The 15376-nt window shown below is 52.9% G+C and overlaps 6 protein-coding genes across 6 annotated transcripts; 4 read left to right on the top strand and 2 right to left on the bottom strand.

The window, feature by feature from the left end:
* Positions 1-3: 3 nt before the first annotated feature.
* On the bottom strand, positions 4-1330 carry STEHIDRAFT_89569 (NAD-P-binding protein). The gene is made up of 7 exons (XM_007298242.1): positions 951-1330; positions 861-897; positions 671-787; positions 521-614; positions 447-465; positions 217-388; positions 4-148 (listed from the first exon to the last, which is right to left on the bottom strand). The coding sequence occupies exons 1-7, from the start codon at positions 1185-1187 to the stop codon at positions 39-41; spliced, it is 786 nt and encodes a 261-aa protein (XP_007298304.1). The 5' UTR covers positions 1188-1330; the 3' UTR covers positions 4-38.
* Positions 1331-1619: 289 nt separating this feature from the next.
* STEHIDRAFT_117519 (IlvN-domain-containing protein) lies at positions 1620-3268 on the top strand. The gene is made up of 9 exons (XM_007298847.1): positions 1620-1749; positions 1808-1867; positions 1927-2090; positions 2153-2223; positions 2284-2378; positions 2432-2719; positions 2776-2812; positions 2868-2999; positions 3059-3268. Exons 1-9 carry the CDS (start codon positions 1739-1741, stop codon positions 3215-3217), a joined length of 1017 nt encoding a protein of 338 aa, XP_007298909.1. The 5' UTR covers positions 1620-1738; the 3' UTR covers positions 3218-3268.
* Positions 3269-4523: 1255 nt separating this feature from the next.
* Positions 4524-6827, top strand: STEHIDRAFT_151829 (uncharacterized protein; the record flags this gene model as incomplete). The annotated part of the gene is made up of 4 exons (XM_007298846.1): positions 4524-4772; positions 4859-5178; positions 5237-5439; positions 5494-6827. The coding sequence occupies 4 exons, from the start codon at positions 4524-4526 to the stop codon at positions 6825-6827; spliced, it is 2106 nt and encodes a 701-aa protein (XP_007298908.1).
* Positions 6828-7418: 591 nt separating this feature from the next.
* On the top strand, positions 7419-8357 carry STEHIDRAFT_45935 (mitotic spindle checkpoint protein MAD2; the record flags this gene model as incomplete). The annotated part of the gene is made up of 4 exons (XM_007297888.1): positions 7419-7525; positions 7596-7731; positions 7838-7965; positions 8081-8357. The coding sequence occupies 4 exons, from the start codon at positions 7419-7421 to the stop codon at positions 8355-8357; spliced, it is 648 nt and encodes a 215-aa protein (XP_007297950.1).
* A 345-nt stretch (positions 8358-8702) lies between these two features.
* On the top strand, positions 8703-11280 carry STEHIDRAFT_117511 (NADPH oxidase). The gene is made up of 9 exons (XM_007298845.1): positions 8703-8980; positions 9034-9304; positions 9360-9749; positions 9807-9907; positions 9968-10277; positions 10354-10518; positions 10599-10828; positions 10899-10991; positions 11059-11280. Exons 1-9 carry the CDS (start codon positions 8870-8872, stop codon positions 11068-11070), a joined length of 1683 nt encoding a protein of 560 aa, XP_007298907.1. The 5' UTR covers positions 8703-8869; the 3' UTR covers positions 11071-11280.
* A 268-nt stretch (positions 11281-11548) lies between these two features.
* STEHIDRAFT_117509 (SPRY-domain-containing protein) lies at positions 11549-15281 on the bottom strand. Its single transcript, XM_007298844.1, has 6 exons — positions 13938-15281; positions 13860-13874; positions 13670-13800; positions 13536-13610; positions 12034-13470; positions 11549-11963 (listed from the first exon to the last, which is right to left on the bottom strand). The coding sequence occupies exons 1-6, from the start codon at positions 14033-14035 to the stop codon at positions 11815-11817; spliced, it is 1905 nt and encodes a 634-aa protein (XP_007298906.1). The 5' UTR covers positions 14036-15281; the 3' UTR covers positions 11549-11814.
* Between the last annotated feature and the right edge of the window lie 95 nt (positions 15282-15376).

The following is a 15376-nucleotide window of genomic DNA, read 5'->3' as shown; positions in this document are numbered from 1 at the left end:
GCTTATTCGTACAAATGTATAAATTACTCGGAGCGAAGTTACTGCAGGTTGACGAATAATCCGCCATCGACTAGGAGTTGCGCGCCCGTCACGTATTTCGCGAGGTCGCTGGCCAGGAAAACGACTGGGCCAGCGATGTCGTCTGGGTCTGTTCAATGGAGGTGATGCATCAGACACAGAGACGAGAAGACACAGGGTTCTGAGGAATGGACTGACTTCCAAGCCTCCCCAAGACAGTCCTCCCGACCATACCCTCACGTTTCTTTGCGTCAGCAAGGTCTTCTTTGTTGATGTCGGTGGCGATAGTTCCAGGAAGGACGGCGTTGGCGCGGATGTTATATTTACCTAACGCAACAGCTACGCTCTGCATGAGTGATAATATTCCGGCCTGGTTCCAAGTGTTAGTAACGAGCACGGCTGATAGATGCTGAGGTTGTGGAGCTGACTTTGGTGGGGGTATAGTGACTGTGTCGCAATCAGTACGAAGACATTCGGAGGAGAAGGATGGAAGGATGCTCACACTTGCTGGGCTCCTCCCACTAGAGCAGATATTGATGAGATGCCGATGATGGACCCGCCTTGTGGAGTCTGGTCTCGCATCTGCCTCGCCACAGCTACACAACTCTCTGTATTAGTATATATTGGCGAGAGTACCGGAGAACAGGCGTACCTTGGGTGATATAGAAGGATCCATCCAGATTCACTCTCCGGGTGAGATGCCATGTATCGTGAGGCATCTCCAAGAAGTCTGCAAAAGGACAGATGCCCGCATTGCTGACAAGTATGTCTATATTGTTCCAGAGACTTAGTATCGGGATGAAGTACAATGCGAACTCGAAGAATTGGGCCACAACACATACCTATGCGGCCAAACTTCTCAACCCCGGCATCCACGACCTACTCAGAGTAAGGCTCAACTTGAAGGCCATAACACTACGAGGCCTTCGCACCTTCTGAGAAGTCTCGGGGTTCCCAATATCTCCAGGTACGGTGAGGACTTTTGCATGGGGGTAAGTGGACGCGATCTCTTCAGTCAATGACTCGGCCTCCGCTGTCGTCTCTTTGTCTCCGTAATAATGTAGGATGAGTCCAGTGGCGCCATGCTTCGCGATGTCGAGGGCACAAGCGCGACCTATTCCTCGCGATGAGCCAGTAATACAAGCTATGCGACCTGACAGTAGAGACATTGTATGGGAAGCAGTGGACGGTCTGGATACAACAGTCGACAGGGGTTCAGATTTGGTTCACAGAGCGATAGACTGCGATATCCGGATAAGATATGGATATGTTGGGAATGTCTTTATGTCGCCATCTCATCCGCCACGAAGGCACCGTAAACCCTTATTTCTGTCCATCTTGAGTGCAGCGGGGAAATAAAGTCAAGATGAAGCCGGGTTTTGGTCGGTCACGAGTGTCTATCGGTGCCACACTCCTCTCCTTCCGCACGGATGCGCGGGCCGCACACTGGACAGACATCTGCTTCTTACCACCATCGTCAATCACAGGGACTCTGGTGCTCGGGCTTGAGAACATCACAGGGACTTTGCACTCATCACAAGGGCACGATCTAGACGCGATACGGAAACAAAAATACCGGTTCAAGGAATGTCGCGTTTATGGGGAGCCGAAAGCGTTACTCCTTATAAGCCTGGGTGAGAGCTGCGAGGATGAATTGCACAAGTTTGACTCTACCGGTTCTCACTGAAATACCCACTCAATTCACCTCCTCAATTCCGCCATGGCTAAGATGTATGTTCTATATTATCTGGCGTTTTCATACAAGCAGATTTTGCTGATACGAAAACAGTTACTACGACTCAGATGCCGACCTTGCCCTCTTGAAGGACAAAACCATTCTCTTCCTAGGGTGTGTACTCCAGCTTGTCATTTCAGATTCGACATTGAACACTGATTCTCGGTCTATAGCTTTGGAAACCAAGGCGCTGCTCAGGCTCAGAACCTGCGGGATAGTGGTATCCCAAACGACAAGATTGTTATCGCAAACCGGGAGGACCACTATGCCGTTGACGCGAAGTCAAAGGGTTTTAATGTCGTGCATGACTTTACCAAGGCCACAGAGGGCGCCGATGGTGAGTACCTCAAGAGTCCTCTCTTTAAATATAACACAGGAAGGCTGAGTGAACGCGACTAGTCGTCTTCCTTCTCGTTCCTGACCAGGTCCAGCCCAAGATCTTCAACAAGCTGGTCGCCCCAACATTAAAGGTACGATCGTTTGCGCTAGAGTTGTTGTCTTAAGACTTACGACTGTCAACTGTGTTACAGGATGACGCCACGATCGTTGTTGCGAGCGGATATAACGTCTACTACAAGTTGCTGGATTTCAAGCCCTCGCAGAACGTTGTCATGGTCGCACCCAGGTCGGTCCTTACGCACATCGCGCTGTGCCAGTAGACTGACTCATGTATTGCAGGATGATTGGTTCTTCCGTGAGGTCTCTCTACGAGAAGGGCAAAGGCTTCCCGTGTTTCGTAAGCGTCGAACAGGACGGCACTGGCAATGGCCTTGCACTCGCTTTGGCCCTCTCACGAGCCATCGGAGCCACAAAGACCGGCGCGATTGCTAGCTCATGTAAGGAGGAGACGGCTATGGATCTGTTTGCGGAGCAGGGCCTGTGGCCGAACATCATCATGCTCTTCCGAGAGGCGTACAGTGTCTTGAAGGAAGCTGGATGCTCAGACGAGGCCTTGGTTTACGAAATGTGAGTATCTACGGTCTGCCTCATGTTTCCACGGTCTTACCGTTTCTCTCCTTCAGGTGGATGTCCAAGGAACCCGCAGAAATCTTTGAAGCTGTGAGATTTACTCCCTCGAACCTCTTTCGGAAATATGACGCTGATTATATGTTAGGCCGCAGAAGAAGGATTCATCACCCAATTGAAGCACCACTCGTCTGTGTCGCAATATGGGCAACTGAACGGGGCCCTCAAGCTCGACGGCTCGGCCATCCGCACGCACTTCAAAGACATCCTCTACAACCAGGTTTGCCACCTATATGCCGTTACAATTCTCATACGATGCTAACGACATTTTTGTATCAGGTTCTGAATGGCAAGTTCCAGAGGGAGTTCACCGCGATCGAGGATGACTTGGAGAAGGAGGGCGACGACAACCCGCTGGCACAGTTGTACATTAAGTCTGCCGAATCAGAGTTGGGCCAGGGTGAGAAGCGGGTCAGGGCAAGATTGGGATTGTCATGATCAGCGTCCTTTGTTCGGCAGTAAATATTCATTGGACTAGATGCGTCGTCGTATGTAGCGGGGATATTTATCCTTGTAGAATGTATTTTCCAGATCCAAGTGGCTAGGCAGCGTGAACAAAGAGTGACGTAGGGATTCGCCCAGAGGAAGGGCGACCTCGAGGCAAAGGCAACAGGCTTCGCTGATGGCGCCGCAGAGCCGGTCAGCAGGACGAGACGCGAAGTTTGCGCCAAGTCGTGAGTGGCGCACAGAGTCAAACCAAGTTTGCGAGAGCCTATCAAATCGCAAGCTCAAAGTGAGGACAATAAGTACGAATGAATCATTAATATTGCTAGATATATGCATATGTGTCGTGAGATTTTGTGAATTCAACCACGAGGAAGCTTGATTTGCGTTGAATTTGCGGCTCGACCGGTGTGTGGCCCAGTACCTCGGTCGGCTGGATGTTCATAGAAAGGGAATGATGCACAGCAATGCTATCTAAAAAGACTCGCGAGTAGCTAAGTTCTCTACACAAGCCTCAGGCTTAAATTGTAGTACTACAGAGTAATAAGTATATACATATTAAAAAACTTTCACGAACATCAATGTCGCAAAGGACGATAAGGCTCTCGGTAGAGAAACTCAGGGTAAAATTACATAAAAAGCGCGAGCGGCATCATGAGGGTTCGAACCAACCGCCTCACTGGCAGCACGGTATTCATAAACGCACAAATAACCATTCGGCCAAGAGTTCTTGTTTGTCTACCTCGCGTAATGTATTATAACCGTCACTCCATAGCCATGAATGATGTGGTTTTTCCACCCCCCAGCCCCGACACCGACTTCAGGCCATTTAAAAATATTTACTTTTCGCAGAAAGCGACATTTTGATTTCTTAGCAATAAAACTACACAAAAATACCCGTGACAAGTCTCCACCAGGCCATCCATGAGCGAAGGAAATGACAAGCCCAAAGCGGGCGGAGGGTGGCAGAAACTGTCAGCCCGCCATTCTGGCGATGCCTGCAGGCAGCTGCAGGCTTGCGTCATACTTTGTTCACGCTCACTTACCGATCCAAGTCTCCCTGCGCGAATTGCCGATGACGTAAGAGTGTTCAGCGCGGACGGCACTCGCGCTGGCCCTGGCCAAGCGTCTTTTGTTCTCTTTCGGACCGCTCTTTGTCGTGGGACGCATAAAAGGCTCGCGTCTCGCCCTCAAACCCGCTGCATTCTTCTTTCCCCCCATCACATTCTACTAGCCCACCCCCTCTCAGCTTGCTTAGAACCCCCTTTCCCTACCCTTCTGCACTACTTGAGGTCCACCTATGGCACACGGCGACCTCCCTGACCGGAATATCCAGAATGCGACCATATTGGCCATCGTCGACCGCGATTATCGTCCCACTCTTCCCCCTATCCATCCGGATACGTGGGAGAGGATTGTGAAAGGCACGACCAGAGGCGAAGTGGACTTGAACGAGCGGCTCGAGTTCGTCGGAGATGCGCTCTTATACATCTGCGTCGCACTCGAGTTGCGCAAGCTATACCCCGAAAGTATGCCACACTTCCTGACGGTACGTTTTTCAGCGAACCCGGATCTTCCCGATCTCTACTGATGTTTTCTGCTATCGCCTTGTGTGGTTGACCTTTGTCGTCGCAGGTTCTCAGGCAGGTCCTGGTGACGAACCTGATACTCGCGTTGATCGTGGAGAAGATAGACCCCCGCACGGCTAAATATGGTTCTATCCTCGAACCCGTTGTCCAATATAGCCAGGAGACCAGACGGGACCCTACTGGCCCAACCTTGCAACAGCGAGTGAGACTCTCCATCGGCAAGGACGTTGTGAAAAGTCCTGCGGATTGTATGGAGATGGCGATCGGGGCACTCTACTACGAGCAAGGGTTCGAATCAGTGCACCAGTGGTGTGCCCAGACGTATGCTTTTCTCCTGCCACATGCAGCCGGGGCTTACGGTCGAAAGTGAGTTTCTTTCCTCTTGTCCTGACTCTTTGTTCGACAGCGTCTGATATCTTTGTAGCTCGTGGACGGCCCAGAGCAGACTTATTGCGAAGCGAGAGGCGCCGGCACCAAGACTAACACCGCTTCGCGAGAATCCAGATGCCAAAAGAATGAGAGCCGCGTTTGACAGTATGGATTCTCAGCCTCCGAGGAAGAAGAGAAAGGCCGCAGAGATGGCTCAATCGATTATCGAGAAGAAGGTTAGGGTTAGAAATCGAGAAGGTGCGTCCGGTATTATATCCCAACAGGTGGCGCGTGCTGACGCCCTTCGTACAGGCAAGAAAAAGAAGAATAAGAAGAATAAGAACGTGATAACAAGCTCTGCCTTCGCCGACGAGCATTCTGAAAAGCCTCTCGACCAATCTATGCCATCTGGCGGCACCTACCGGGACATCATATTCATTGATCTAACCGGTGACGATGACGAAGACGGCACATATGAGACAACACATGCGGACTCCCATATCATCATTGATCTAACTGGCGATGATGACGATGAGAACGACGTCTCGTCCGACATGGATATCTCTGTCTCTGGAGCCTCGGTGCAATATGTTTCGTCCGGCGAAGAGGATGGCGATCATGGTTTGGCTCACTCCGGTACAAGCATTAATGGACCTTCACATGAGAAGGAGAACGTAGAGAAAGATAGCATTCCTGAGGGCTCGGTGTGTATTGACCCTCCTTCTGCCATGTCACCCACATCTGAGCGGCCGTGTCAGGGTACGAAGCTTCAGCCAGATTGCCTCCCAAAACCTCAAAGCATAGGCAATGTAACTGCCAACTCATCCCTGGGCTCTTCGTCTTCTGTTCGTTACTCTACTCGGCCATATCTTGGGACTGTCTATAGCTCTATGCGAGGGAAGACCGGTGGCAGGGGTGACGAGACTCTGGGTTTGGCTACGTCTGTGATACCTCAGTCACGCGAAGGCACAAGCGAATCTGATCGCAAGGTGGTTTCTCATGGTGTCTTTGGACAGAAAGGTGCATCAGCGGACAACGGCTTCACCTTCACCTGTCCACCGCCATCTCACGCCCACCAGACGCCGAAACCCCTGGTTCCTGTCGACCACACCACACCACATTCCTCGCAGCGCATCTTTCACGGGTTTCATCACGTGCAAGGGCTCTCTCGTAACAGTGCCCATCTGTCGGACACTTTGATTAAGGCATTTCGCTCTGGTAATGCTCTTGAGCGGTCCACGACGCCTGCTGTCGCTCACGGCGACAACAACTCCCGCTCGTCCTTGGAGAATGTTTCCCATGGCTTCGACGTTCCCGGCATGTCTAGAATCAATACTCCCACGTCTTCCACACCGACTTCGTCGTTTATCTCCAAAGATCCTATGCGACCATCTAGGGAGAGCAGCTCACTCTCCCACAACCACACTGTTGCTCGCTCGGATGGCCCCTCGGCCAACATGATGGACATCGACGCCAACGACGATGGACTACACGGAACATCACAGCCCCAATCACCGAATTCTACCCCGCGCTACTTCAGGTCCAACACTGAATCATTTTCGCGGGAGGACAGTGAAGCTGATGAGGACGACGTAGAGCTTGCGGTTTTCATGTCTTCAGGATCTGACCAGGATATTCCTATGTAGGATCTCATAGTGGCCCGGCTTAGCTTATCGTTTTGAGTCTCCCGCCTGTTCTTCTTCCTCAGTTCGTCTTTCTCGTACCCGCGCAGTCTCTTGCTTCGCACTCAGCACGCGATACCGCGGCCTGAGTGGCTACCGGCTTTTTTTCTTACAGAGTTCCCATGCCATTTCGTCTTCGTTTGTCCAGAGTTGTGTTGATCATGCCTCCTCGATGTGTTTTTCTTTTCCTGCACAATAGTACCCTTTGTACCCGATCCATTCGCTCGTGTCTTCACCAAGCTATGATATGTATTTCCAGTAGTACGATGTACTGTTACTTCTGTCCGTATCCGTCACGCAAGTATAGATTTCTTCTTTTTGGATCTTGTATTACTTTGTGAGTTCGTGACGTTCCTTGACATGGAGGACCGAATCAGACCCCCCAGTTGTAAGTACCGCCCTCGGGGACAAGGAGAAAGCACTCCGTCACGTGACTGACGCGTTCCAAATGTTGCGTCGTTGCGGACACGCGTTTCGTGAACCGCGTCTTGACTCTTGACCCTTTGTCTCCGAAAACCATCTTCTCTCCACCATTTCACTTAAACGACGATAGCCATGCCACCCAGGGCTACTAAACAGAAACAGACACCCACTCGCCAGGCCATCACACTGAAGGGGTCCACGAACCTGGTCACCGAGTTCTTCAAATATGCAGTGAACACGTCCGTTTTGCACTACTCCTTCCGCGGACAACGCGCTGATTCTAGTTTTTTTTTTCTGCTGTACATGTAGTATTCTCTTCCAGCGCGGAGTGTATCCTTCGGATGATTTCCATATGGTGAAAAAGTACGGACAGACTGTGCTCGTGACGCAGGACCTTGGTCTCGAAAACTATCTCGAAAAGTGCGTTCGCCTCGAGCTGCCCTTTGTGTGTGGGTCCAGAGACTGATTTGGCAAACAGAATCCTAGCACAGGTCAACAGTATGTGCATCATAATGCCAAGTTCAGATGGTTGCTGATGTGCCGTTTCAGAGTGGCTTTTGACGGGAGGAGTCACACAACTGGTAGTCGCCATCATCTCGAAAGACACGCGAACGCCTATGGAACGGTGGGTGTTCGATATCAACCTCGCCGAGCAGCCAGCGTCCAATTCCAAGTCCAAGTCGTCTGAGCCGTACGTTTTATTTCCTCTCTTGTCCGTCCATCCATCCATCCATCCATCCATCCAACCATTCATCATTTTCCCGCTAACGATTCTCCTCGATGGTCGTCGGCAGTGCGCCCGCAAAACCGGAAGCGGAAGTCCAAGCTGAGATCAGGTCCATCCTGAAACAGATAGTTTCGACCGTGACGTTCCTGCCCATCATTGATGAGCCGACCGTGTTCAACATCCTCGCATACACCTCGGAGTCGGCGGACGTCCCGGCGAACGAGTGGGTCGACACGGACCCCCTGGCTATCGAAGCGGGCAAGAGCCAGCAGGTGAAGTTGAGGAGCTTCAGCACGGACGTGCACCGAATTGAGGCGATGGTGGCGTACCGGTACGATGGGTAGAGGATACGGAGGGTGATCATCGGAATCATCTAGGCAGGCCGCGATCTTGGCAGATGTGTGATGCGGCGGCTGTGGCTCGCTAGTGAGCGTACCATGGCCGTGGGTGTGGGATGGCTCTCCATTCGCTTGGTTTAATTGTTCGCATCGTCGTAATTTTTGTAATTTTGTACACATACCCGAAGGCTTTTGGACGCTTTGTGCCCACATTAGAATTTCTGCGTGGAAGAGAATCCAGAAGTAGAAGGAGTACGGCTGGGTTGGGAAGGAGAACGAGAGATAGTTACAAAGGGTCGCCATGTCAATGCGCACTCGGCCAGGCCGGGTCACTTTGCGGCTTCCCACCTGGTCAAAACAGAGGCCTCCCGTTTCACCTTCATCTTCTCCCTTTCTCTCCGTTAGCTGGCTATCACGACCTTTTCTTCCTCTCTTTCTTTATTTCTACCGTATACACTGTCTGGCCGGTACCGGACGCCACTCCTTTGCACTTCAACTCTTCAGGCTTCACAGACACGATGGGCGAGAACTGGTTTCAGAGGGAGTTTCTCCATGCGCGGCGATTGACATTCAACATTCTCTTCTACGGCACCCATCTCTTTTTCTTCGCTTATGGATGGCACAGTCAGGTGCGCACCCTAAGTCTCTCACCACAGAGACATTCCTGACGTTGTGCCACCAGGAAACAAACCAGAAGCTTGCTGCTTTGAACGGCCTCAAGTACTCTGTCTGGGTATCTCGCGGTGCCGGCCTCGTCCTTGCCTATGATGGCGGTCTCATCCTCGTTCCCATGCTCCGTAACATCATTCGTTTCGTCCGGCCCAAGCTCGCTTGGCTTTTCCCTGCCGACGAGAACATCTGGTTCCATCGTCAAGTTGCCTATTCTATGGCCTTCTGGGCGATGGTCCACACCACGGCGCACTATGTCAACTTTATCAACGTCGAGATTACCCGTACGTTTGCCTCCATGTCAGATGTGCTCGAATGAATACTCAGAGCGTCCTGTAGAGGTACGGCAGGAGAGAGCCCTAGACATTCACTACACCCAAGCTGGAGCCATCACGGGCCACTTCATGCTCCTCATCATGCTTTTGATGTACACCACGGCACACCACAAGATGCGCAACCAGTGCTTTGAGGCGTTCTGGTACACCCACCACCTGGCATTCTTCTTCATGATCGGTCTCTATGCGCACGCGACTGGTTGCTTCGTCCGCGATTCCGTCGACCCAGACTATATCTCCTCCTTCCCGTTCTACTCTACCGAGCACTGTCTTGGTTATGAAAGCTGGAGGTTCACTATCTGGCCCGGTGTTCTCTACTTCGGCGAGAGAATTTGGAGAGAAATCCGTGCGAGGCAGCCAACGAGACTGTCAAAGCTGCTTGTCCACCCGAGTGGTAGGTCCCTACCGACACGCGATGTTCTATTTATAGCTTATCGGTTTTCGTAACAAGGTGCGATGGAGTTGCGTATTGTCAAGCCGAGTTTCAAGTACACCGCCGGGCAATGGCTCTTCATCCAGGTCCCAGACATTTCTGGCTTCCAGTGGCATCCGGTAAGCGCATCCTGTACTTTCGCCCGAACCGTCCTGCTAAACTGTATTTTCGACCCTCAGTTCACCATCACCTCTGCACCAGAAGACCCCTATGTCTCCGTTCACATCCGTCAGGTTGGTGACTGGACTCAAGCCCTGGGTGAGCGAGTAGGTGCCGGCCCCTCCGTCGTCGCTCAGCTCACCCAGGCTGCCATGAAGGGCGGTGAGAAGGAGGAGAAATCGTCTGTCTTTGGTCGTGGAGACTTTGTCGAGCTTGACACTGGGTCTGTCAGCCGTGGTTTACCCACTGTCCGCATCGATGGTCCTTATGGCGCTCCTGCTGAGGATGTGTTCGATGTGGAAGTCGCTGTCCTTATTGGTGCTGGTATCGGTACGTGAATCGACTCGAAAACACATAATGTTTTTCGGGGTTCATCTAAGGCTTACCTTTTTGTATGATGCGATAGGTGTTACCCCTTTCGCTTCCATCTTGAAGCACATCTGGTACCGTCAGCGAAATGGTAACTTGGGCTCACTCCGCCGAGTCGAGTTCTTCTGGGTTTGTCGCGACGCGCCCTCGTTCGGTTGGTTCCAAAGTCTGTTGCAGGAAGTCGAAGCTGCCCAAGCCGATCGTCAGTATTCTCCATCATACATTATATTCTGGTATCCCCAACTAATCTGAGTACTTTTTTTTTTTGCTTCTCGTGCTCAGCCAACTTCCTCCGCATCAACATCTACCTGACACAGAAGATTGGTGAAGACATGCTGTGGAACATCGCGATCAACGACGCCGGCGCAGAATACGATCCCCTGACGCTTCTTCGCTCGCGCACCATGTTCGGTCGTCCGGATTGGAGTGGTATCTACAAGCAGATGCGCATGGCCATCGAGGCCGGTCAATACATTCCTGGCAGCAACTCTCAGCTGAAGACCACCGTCGGGGTAAGTTATTGGTTTGGTCCGTTATGTGGAATGTTGACGTGCTCACAAAACGATGTCCTATTCAATTTAGACATACTTCTGTGGTCCGAGCGTCCTCGCGAAGGCGATCAAGGAGGCCACCGTCGAACACACATGCTCAAATGTGAACTTCACGTTCGCAAAGGTACGTCACGCGCTCTTCTTTCCCCTCCGTCTCCGAGCCACCGCTGACGCCTTGACCTCATTTTCAGGAGCACTTCTAGAGCCTCTCGTACTTCTACCATGGGATTCCGTCGAGAAGCGTCTTCCTCGTTTATCGCACCCCGCCCCTCCTTTTCTGTTCCTCGCTTTTCTTTGCTCTTCCATGTCGTCGCCTGAGCCTGAGGCACATCGCATTTGATATGCGGTGTCTGAGTGTATTATGGTACCTGCTTGATCTACTCGGTGTAATAATACGCGTCTTGTTTTCGGCTGACCAGGCGTACACGAGTTGGTATATACCCGCCAATGTATGGTTTCTGAGCAGGTCAAGGGTGAGCTTTATTGGTCTGCTGCCTCGAATCCACAGTTACCAGAGGGCTTTACCTGGCTTTCAAGCTCACAAGTGAAAAGCTAAAAGGTTTGTCAGGCCCGAGTGCTACCCAAAGTGGGTTTGGGAACTTTGTCCCGTCGCTAGTATAGATACTCGTCGGGCTCTTTCTTGAGGTCTGCAAAGTCAACCGGGCGTAGACACAGCGTGAACCATATATAACACTCCCATTGCTATCCGTATCCAAAGATCGTCCGTATGATTGACAAAATATAAGCATAATACGAGAGACAGACCCAATGAGAACTTGCTCCGAGCCCATATTCGTACACAATTTACACCGAGGCAAGACTTCTCCATCCCCGTCTCCATCAACCCAAACTCGACTGTAGCATCCGACATACCATAAAATACATACATTCCCTCAAAATCCCGCCCAACGACGCAAATGCACAATTTGAAAAGAGACATCTCAAGCTCAAAGCTCAGCAGGCGAATCCAACAACTCCCTCTGCACGTCCGCAAATACAGCCGCTCCGACGCCCAAGAACCCGAGCTGCGCAAGACTCGCCGCCGTCTGCCTGTACACCCTCTCCAACGCAGGTCTCGCCGGCCATCCTTGGGACTCTAAAAGCACGTCAATGACTGACATTGAGATTTTATGTGAACATCTCGCAAAAGAAAAAAAAAGACGCACCGAGGATCGCCTGATTAACCTCCATCGCCAATCCCTCTCGAGCCGCCTGTCCAGCCCAAAGCCCCACCACACCCCCCTCCTCCGCCGGGAAATGATACGCGACGACTCCGAACGTCCGTTCGAGGTACGCTTGCACCTCTTTGCGCGGGTCTTTCTTGTAGTCGGAGCGGAGGGACTGACCGTAGGCGATCGTCGCTTTGAGCGCTGCTTCGGCGGCTTGCGAGGGCGAAGGCGAGGGTTGGCGTGGATGTGGAACGGTGGAGGGATAGGTGGTGGTGGAGTTAGGAGGAGAATGCGAGTAGGTCGGATGAGAGGAAGACGATGTTGGTAGAGGGGCGAGAAGAGGGGAGAGGGGGGCCCGAAAGGGCTGCTGGACGATAGGGGAGGTGATGAGTGGGTTCGCTCCGTTGCCAGTAGAACTAGAGCCAGACATAGACGATATCGGTGCCGGGACGGGCAGAGCTGCGTCGTCGACTTCCATAGAGTCGTCTGCGTCGCCCTCGCCATCAGGAACTGTCCCGACACCGTTCATTCCATCCATCGGTGCGACACGATACATCCCATCCGCCGCACCGTCGGTGTCAGCACCAGGACCTGGAACGGCAGACGAGGAAGCAGCAGTGGTAGCATGCCCACTCCTCTCTACACGTCGTTTCATCTCGGCCGCTTCATTCACCAACTCGACGAACTTCCTGCATCTCAGCTTTAAGAGCACCAAGCCCTGTTCCCTTTCCAAAACGTCCGGGAACCGTTCCTCCGTCTCCCGGAGGGCGGTATCGATATCGCCTTTTTGAACGGCTTGAACGATGGCGAGACGATGCGCGAGCGCGGTCGACATCGCGTCGGCAGCGTCACCAGCGTGCAAGTGTGGTTGTGGTGTAGGTGTTGACTCCGAGGCATCGGTCATAGGCGTATCGGCGTCCGCTCCGTATCCATATGCAGATGCAGAGGTAGACGCCGCAGGGGCAGCATGAGCGGGGGGCGGAGGAACGGGCAACGCAGGTGAGTCCGAGGCCGTAGAACCACTCCTCTGCCTCTGCGTCATCTTCTTCAACTGCTCCTCGAACGCCCTAGCGCTCTTCGCGTACCCATGATGCACCAAATACCCCAATACCAACTTTCCCGTCTCCTCCCTCCCCTTCAGCTCCAGCTCAGCCTCCTCCGGCGTCGCCTTCTCGCCGCCGCCCTGATGAGGATCACGAATCGGGACGGGAACGGCACGTGCGGCTGTGGTGCGTCCTGGTTCGAGAACCCGCCAGTCGATGGCGATTTGCTGCGTGCGGGCCCAGATCGTGTCTCGTTGCTGTTGGACGTGGTCGTCGATGTCGTACCGGAAGGGTTCGTGTCCGAAGTTGACTCGAACGATTTCGGTGGTGTGGCGGAGGCCGACTGAGGGATACACTTCGACGTCTTCGGCGACACGGTCGAAGACGTAATCTTCGGGGGACAAGAGTAATCAGCGCGACAGAATCGAAGAGTAGATGACACCGAACGTAACGCACTGATGAGGGCACCGTTCTTGGTGAAAAACGCTCGGTTCTGGCTGAAGTCGATACCTGCGCCAATAATATCACCTCCTGTATAGAGCATATGGGTTGAGTTTATTGATTGAGACATTCAAGAGAATGGATCCAACCTCCAAATGTCTCTCCGTATGAAGTCCCAACTTTCTCGGCGTTGTAGGAACAGCCATCATCACCATGATACCCCCAAGAGTTCTTCTCGTGGCCTGGAAGCCTCGTCAACCGGGTCTCGCTCGCGGTGAATCTAGAAGCCGACTTTCCATCAGCCAAACCGAGAACAAGTAAGAGAAACACCATACGCACCCTATACTAACGTGACTGGAGACTCATGACCGTCAGTACAAGCCCAGTTTAGTGTGGAGTCATTGCAAGAAATCTCACGCTTTCTGGGCCTTGCCGATGATCTCAATTTCGTAGTAGAATATTCCGCAGGCGGGAGGTACTGGGTGATTCGTTCGGGCCATGCCTGCATTGTCCATATTTGAGCTCGCTATCCAAGGCAACATCAAGCAGTTCGTTAGACCCCTGCGCCTCTGCGCGGCGCCACCCAGCCAGCGTCAGCTTACCTTGAAACCCCGGCCCACCTACAGCACCAGGTCAGGAGTTCAGCACATGACGGGATATTACAGAAGATATATCGGTATGCACCATCATAAGTCAAGTCCCTGCCATCATTGGAAACACTCAGATAAGTGTGGCGATCCTGCTCACTCCACCTGGTCGGCAGCCTGAACACAGGCGTACTTCCCACTAATGCGGTATTGTCCAACGCATCTAGGCTCACTGTGCCAGCAGCACCAGCGCCTCCTCCAGTGTGTCGTGGAGGCGGAGGGCTCATGCTATCATCTTCACTATCCTCCGTGCTCGGCGTAGCAGTACTGTGTTCTCTCGACCTTCCTCTAGAATGGGTCCACACCACCGGGGATCCATACCGTCCAGAGGGAAGGACTGGTGGCAGTTCTGTTTGTATAAGATCGCGTAGAGCAGAGAATTCGAGGTATGAAGGGCGAGGGAATGGCACAGGCAGGTTAAGTGGTGGCTGGGTGGCGGGTGGCGCATGCCATGCTCCAGCCCCGCCGGCAGGTCGGGACGAAGAGGCAGGTCTGAGGCTAGCTCCTGCACTCGGACGACGGTTCCTAGCAGGAGAAGTAGATGGAGGAGAACACGCAACGTCGGCCCAAGAGGGGGAATGATGGTTAAAAGAGGCAGAAGATGAGGTATTCGTTGTATTGCCCCGGATGATGCGGGGGAGGACGGGGCTGATTCCGGAGCCGGCGTTGGCTGAAGGACGATGGATGTAGATCGAGCTAGAGGTCAGAGAGCGAGACGCGGGTGCCGGTGGACTGCCTGCAAGCGCAGATGGCGAACGAAGAGCCATGGGCGCTGCGGAGCCTGAAGGAGCACGGGGTCTGGGCAGAGGAGGGGGAGACGTGCTGAACGGCATGGATATCACATCGTCCAGTGACGGCAGCGACGTCGTGTTTGACCTCGGGATGGGTATGCTCGACGTGCGAGACGGTCTGCCAGCCATGGTGGGAGACGAGAAGAAGGTTGAATACGGCGAGTTTGAAGGGGAGAGGAGTAATTCAAAGTGCGCTCAGACTTCGGCTGTTTCTCGCAAGGCGCCGACTGTGGCGTGGCTGTATCCGTGTGGTATATTATTCCAGCTAGAATACGGGATATAAATGGAGCAGAAACAGCGAGCAGAGTAGAACAAGGGGATCTGTTGTGGGGAAACAAGGAAGGCTCGTGGAGAACGCTGGCTCAGGTCATGATCCATACCGTGCTCCTGGCAAGCGCCGGAACTCTAACAGCTCTCG

This window comes from Stereum hirsutum, assembly GCF_000264905.1.
Source record: "Stereum hirsutum FP-91666 SS1 unplaced genomic scaffold STEHIscaffold_1, whole genome shotgun sequence".
Lineage (NCBI taxonomy): Eukaryota > Fungi > Basidiomycota > Agaricomycetes > Russulales > Stereaceae > Stereum > Stereum hirsutum.
Note: the sequence above shows the minus strand (reverse complement) of the source record. Positions and strands in the feature narration are given on the sequence as shown.